At 38.5% G+C, this 6,102-nt stretch overlaps 1 protein-coding gene across 1 annotated transcript; it reads right to left on the bottom strand.

Annotated features, from left to right (window-relative positions):
* Nucleotides 1-939: 939 nt before the first annotated feature.
* Nucleotides 940-3,579, bottom strand: LOC107465575 (uncharacterized). Its single transcript, XM_016084553.1, has 3 exons — nucleotides 3,348-3,579; nucleotides 1,802-2,078; nucleotides 940-1,756 (listed from the first exon to the last, which is right to left on the bottom strand). The coding sequence occupies exons 1-3, from the start codon at nucleotides 3,577-3,579 to the stop codon at nucleotides 940-942; spliced, it is 1,326 nt and encodes a 441-aa protein (XP_015940039.1).
* Nucleotides 3,580-6,102: the final 2,523 nt, after the last annotated feature.

Here is a 6,102-nt window from a genome sequence, read left to right as displayed (position 1 = left end):
CTTTTCAATGACTTCTATCTTAGCTCTATCAACTTCTATTCCCTTGCTTGAAACTTTATGCCCAAGAACAATACCTTCTGGTACCCTGAAACGGCATTTTTCCCAATTTAAAACTAAATTTGTTTCTTGGCATCGTTTCAATACAAGAGTTAGATGTTGCAGACAGTTTTCAAAAGAGTTACCAAAAACAGAGAAGTCATCCATGAAGACTTCTAAAAATTTCTCATCCATATCTGAGAAGATGGAGAGCATACACCTTTGAAAGGTGGCTGGAGCATTACATAGCCCAAAAGGCATCTTTTTGTAGGCAAAAACTCCAAATGGACATGTGAAGGAAGTCTTTCCTTGGTCTTTGGGGTCCACCACTATCTGATTATACTCGGAATACCTATCCAGGAAGCAATAATAAGCATGGCCTACCAGTCTTTCCAACATATGATCAATGAAGGGGAGAGGAAAATGATATTTCCTTGTGGCCTCATTCAGTCTTCTATAGTCTATACACATCCTCCAACCAGTCACTGTCCTTGTAGGAATTGAATCATTTTTCTCATTGGAGATCACAGTCATTCCTCCCTTCTTTGGCACCACTTGTACTGGACTCACCCAAGAGCTATCATAGATTGGGTATATGATTCCAGCATTCCACAGCTTCATCACTTCCTTTTGGACTACCTCTTTCATGGTTGGGTTGAGTCTCTTTTGAGGCTGTACTATAGGCCTTGAATCTTCTTCTAGCAAAATTTTGTGCATGAAGATGGCTGGGCTGATGCCATTGATATCATCAATTGTCCATCCTAAAGCTGTTTTGTGAGCTTTCAATATTTCAACTAGCTTTATTTCTTCTTCTATGCTTAAGGAAGAATTGATGATTACTGGCAAGGTTTCCTCTCTTCCAGGAAACACATATTTGAGATGAGTAGGTAAAGGTTTCAATTTTTATTTTGGCATCTCCTCTGTCTTGTCTTGTTCCACCTCTTCTTCTATGGAGATTTCAGCTACTTGTTTTTCCATTACCTCTTGAACTCCTTCCCTTTCTTCTTCCCGTTGTTCTTGATAATTGGCTTCCAACATTTCTTCCACTAAACCTTCTATCATATCCACTCTCATGTAGTTCTCTTGCTCAGGGAGATGTTGCATTAATTTAAAAACATTGATTACCATTTGCTCATTGTGCACCCTAAAGATCATTTTCCCCTTTTCTATATCGATAATAGCTCTTGCTATTGATAGAAATGATCTTCCTAAGATAATTGAGTTATTTCCTTCCTCTTTTGTGTCCAGGATCACAAAATCTGTAGGGAAGATAAACTCTCCAACCTTCACTAATAGATTTTTCACAACTCCATTGAGTGTCTTGATTGATCTATCGGCCATCACCAATGACATCCTGGTAGGCTTAATTTCTTCTATGGCAAGCTTTCTCATCATTGAGAGGGGCATTAAGTTGATACTAGCATCGAGATCACAGAGGGCTTTCTCTAATGTCATCTTGCCTATGGTGCATGAAACTACAAAACTCCCTGGATTCTTAAGCTTTGGTGGAATGCCCCTTTGAATTACAGCACTGCATTCTTCAGTGAGAAGTACTGTTTCCTTCTCATGCCAGCTTCTCTTCTTATTGATAAGTTCTTTCAAGAATTTTGCGTATAGAGGCATCTGCTCTAATGCTTCAGCAAGGGGGATATTAATCTCCAACTTCTTGAAGACTTCAAAGAATTTGGGGAAGTGTTGATCCTTAATCTCCTTGTTGAACCTTTGAGGATATGGAAAAGGAGGTGTGAAAGCCTTCACTGCCTACTTCTGCCCTTGAGATGCTTCCTCCATTACTTGCTTCCCTTTCCTTGAATTTTGTGGCTGATCATCTTTCTCTTTAAGCTTCTCTTGGTCATGCTTGTCTTCTTCCTTATTGCTGGCTTCATCTTTCTTGCTGATGGTCTTGTCATTGTCTATAGGCTTCTTGTTGGCTTCTTTGTCCTTCACCAAGGTTCTTCCACTCCTTAATTGAATAGCCTTGCATTCTTCTTTGGGATTTGGAATGGTATCACTTGGGAGTGAGCTTGTTGATCTCTCAATCACTGCTTACTTGGATAATTAACCAATTTGCCTCTCTAAATTTTTCATTGAGGCTCCATAGTTCTGGCTGGTTAGCTCTTGATGCTTCATCATCCTTTCCATCATTATATCCAAGTTGGAGATTCTTTGGGAGTCTTGAGGTGGTTGTGGTTGATTATGGGATGTTGAGGATTGGTGAAAAGTGTTTTGGTTAGTTGATGGATTATTGGGTGGATAGAAGTTGGAATTGGGATGGTTGTTTTGTGGTTTTCTGTACTGGTTTTGGTTAGTTTGCTAATGGCTTTAGTGGTTTGTGTTTCTTGAGTTGTTTTGGTTTGAATTTCTTTGCCATGGCTGCTAGTTTTGATTCTGGTTGTCTCCCCATCTCAGGTTCGGATGGTTCTTCCAAGAAGAGTTGTAAGTATCTCCATGAAAGTAATTTGATCCAGAACCTTGGTTGTGCACATATTGAACTTGTTCCTACTGCTGATCCTCTTGGTTTTCTTCATTTTGTCCCCATGTGGGTGATGGTTGACTTGTATTCACTGCTGCAACTTGGAGGCCATCAATCCTCTTAGCCATCATCTCCATTTGCTGTTGGATTTATTGGTGCATCATCTTGTTTTGAGCTAAAATAGTTTCCACTCCTTCAAGCTCCAATACAACTTTTCTTTGGGCAGGTTGACGTTGCCTCTAATGACCATAGAAGTATTGATTGTTTGTTACAGTGTCAATGAGATTTTGAGCCTCCTTAGCTATTTTCATGAGTTATAGTGACCCTCCTACTGAGTAGTCAAGTGCCTCTTGAGCTCTCAATGTCAGTCCTTCATAGAAGTTTTGAAGTTTATCCCATTCATTGAACATATCTGGTGGGCACTTCCTGAGTAAAGCTTTGTATCTTTCCCATGCATCATACAATGACTCTCCATTCATCTGAGTGAATATTTGGACCTCTGTTTTGAGTCTGATAATTCTTTGGGGAAGATAGAACTTGGATAAGAACTTGTTCACTAGATCTTCCTAATTGTTGATGCTTTCTCTTGGAAATGTCTCCAACCATTGAGTAGCTTTGTCTCTAAGGGAAAATGGAAACAGCAACATCTTGTAAATGTTCGGATGCACACCATTGGTTTTCACTATGTCACAAATCCTCATAAAAATGGATAAGTGTTGGTTTGGATCTTCAAGTGGGCCTCCTCCATAGGAATAATTGTTTTGTACCAAAGTGATGAGCTGGGACTTTAATTCAAAGTTGTTTGCATTGACATTGGGAGTAAGGATGCTACTCCCACAATGCCTTGGGTTGGGGAAAGTGTAAAAGGCTAAAACTCTTCTCTGAGGTTGGCCATTGTTGTTGGCTACTTCATCAGGTAGATTAGGATGATTCCCTTCTATTTCTTGGTTTTCTTCCTCAGAATCTGCCTCTCCAATGATTCTCTTCCCTCTTGCTTCTCTTCTTAATCTCCTAAGAGTTCTTTCGTCAGTTTCACAGAAGGTAGAGACCTCTCCCCTTGCTTTTGTCATGTAACCAAAACAACAAGAAACACACAGAGCATTTTGTAGCTTGAGTGCAGTGAGAGTTAGTAGAGACAAAGTCTCAAATAGTTAGTGTGCTTGTCAAAAATAAAGAAAAACAAAGAAAAAGTGCTTAATCTATACCACCACCTTACTTAATCATTGTCAATCTTTATCAATCCACGGCAACGGCGCCAAAAACTTGATGAGGGAAAATCGATTCCATACAAAACTCACCGGCAAGTGTACCGGGTCACATAAAGTAATAATTACTCACAAGAGTGAGGTCGATCCCACAGGGATTGATGGATTGAGAAATTTTAATTAGGTGATGAATTTGGTTAAGCAAATAGTTGATGATTTGAGTGAATTGTGATCAACAGAAGCTAAATTGCATGAAAATAACAGTGTGAAGGGAAATTGATAGAAAAGTAAAGTGCAAAAGAGTATATTGCATGAAACTTAAAGTGTAAGAAAATAAAAGAGCTGAAACTTAAAGTGCAAGTAATGTAAATGACTGAAACTTAGATTGCAAGAAATGTAAATGGCTGAAACTTAAAGTGCAAGAAATCTAAATTATTGAATCTAAATTGCTGAGAAACTTAAATTGCTTGAATAGTAAAGGGATTTGGGAGCTGGGATTCAAGAGTTAACAAGAAAATCCAAAGTGTAGTAAATCAAAGAAGTGGAAGGTGAAGTGAATCTGCAAAACATGTAAACAGAAATGGAAAACTGCTTGAAGAAACAAACAGAAAGAAGACTTCGCTTAATTGTGAAATCTAAAAAGAAATTGAAGATCTACGAGGAGCAATGAGATTACAACACAGATTTAGATCTCAATTACAACCATGATCATGCAGAAAAATAGATTGTAGAAGAAATGTAAATGAAACAGCAAATAAAACTCAGATTCAATTCCTCAATTCTCAGAATTATGCAGAAAGAAGAACAAAGATGAATTTTAGATCAAGAATTGAAATAGAATTTCTTCAATCTCAATCCAAAATTCAAAACAGAAAGTAGAAGTTGCCAAAGCAAGAACAATTAGAAAAGAAAACTAGATTTCGATCCCAATTCCTAAATTCAAAGACAAAATAAAAACTAAAAATGAGCTAAAGGTAAAAATGAAAGTAAAAGTGAGCAAAAAGGTCCTTTATAAATCAAACTAACTCCTATTTATACACTTTCTATTTTTTTATTTTCAGAACTTAGAGTGGACTTTTCAAATTGGTGAAGAAGTGGATCTAAATTGGCTTTTGATTGAAAAATGGACCATGGACACCTTCCAGGGGAGCGCTCGGTTATGTAACCAAACGTAGCGCTCACTTAGCTCGTCCCAGGCTCGTGCCAACCTTTTTGGCATAGTGCTCAGTTAGGAAATCTAACGTAGTGCTCATTTGCCTTGTGCATGGTCTCCACTTCGAGCCTTGGTGACTTCAATTGTGCCCATTTCTTTGTTAAGCATAGCGCTCAGTGAACTAAGTTCACGTAGCGCCCTTTCTTTCATGCGCTTGTCCCCATTTTGAACCTTGGGTGCCCCAATTTGAGTGCTTGCTCCTTGCTTTTCTTTGTTGAGACCCACGAAAAAGTGAAATAAGTTAATGGAGCGCTACATGTTCGAGTGCCTCCTTGTAGCGCTCAGTTAACACTTTCAACTTAGCGCCATGCCTTTGCTCCCTTGATTTTTGCTCTAGCGCTCAATTAGAGAGCGCTGCGCTCAATTAGTGAGTGCTATGCTCCTTGCCTTGGTTGAGTGCCACACTTTTGTTTCATGGGCCACGCTTGGTTGAGCACGCTTTCCTTGTTTCTTTCTTTTCTTCACCATTCCTTCACCTACAAGTAATCAAACCAACATATCAAAGTATCACCAAATTCACAAGATCTCTAAATCATTCAAAAACCAACTAATTCTAGCTTAAACCTTATGATTTTGTGTCAAATAAATGATGGTTGATTGAATTGACATAACCATGCAAATCCACTCCAAATTACTTACTTATAATGCAAGAAAGTACATAAAACCTAATGGAACAAGTGAAAAATGCTTGAAAAGCTAGCATAAGATGACTTGTCATCAACGCACGCCCAGAAGAATTTTCCAGCTTGTGCGTAAGCATGATGTTGTGCATACACACAACTTACAAATTTCACAGAATGTGTGTGCACATCGGAGTGTCCGAACGCTCTCAACAGTAGGCATATCCCTGTGTGTGTGTGCACACCTGCATATGCGTACGCACGTTTTCTGAAAATCACAGGGTGTGCGTCTGCACAAACGTGTGCGTGCGCACAAAAAAGAATGTGGCCTCTGTTCAGAGCACGCGTATAACAATGTGCGTGCGCACACAAACGAGAACCTACAATTTCCGCAACATCAAAGAAATCATATTTTTAACACCAATTTCCTATGATAATATCTATTTTTAAAAATTCTTATTTCTATAAAATCTATACCGTTTTAAAGCTATTGAATTATCTTTAATTTGATATGAAATTCAATCAATTTCAAAAATTGTAGCTCAAGATATGATC

The sequence above is a fragment of the Arachis duranensis genome, chromosome 9, assembly GCF_000817695.3.
Source record: "Arachis duranensis cultivar V14167 chromosome 9, aradu.V14167.gnm2.J7QH, whole genome shotgun sequence".
Lineage (NCBI taxonomy): Eukaryota > Viridiplantae > Streptophyta > Magnoliopsida > Fabales > Fabaceae > Arachis > Arachis duranensis.
The sequence above is the reverse complement of the archived record's forward strand: the minus strand, read 5'-3'. Positions and strand labels throughout refer to the sequence as shown.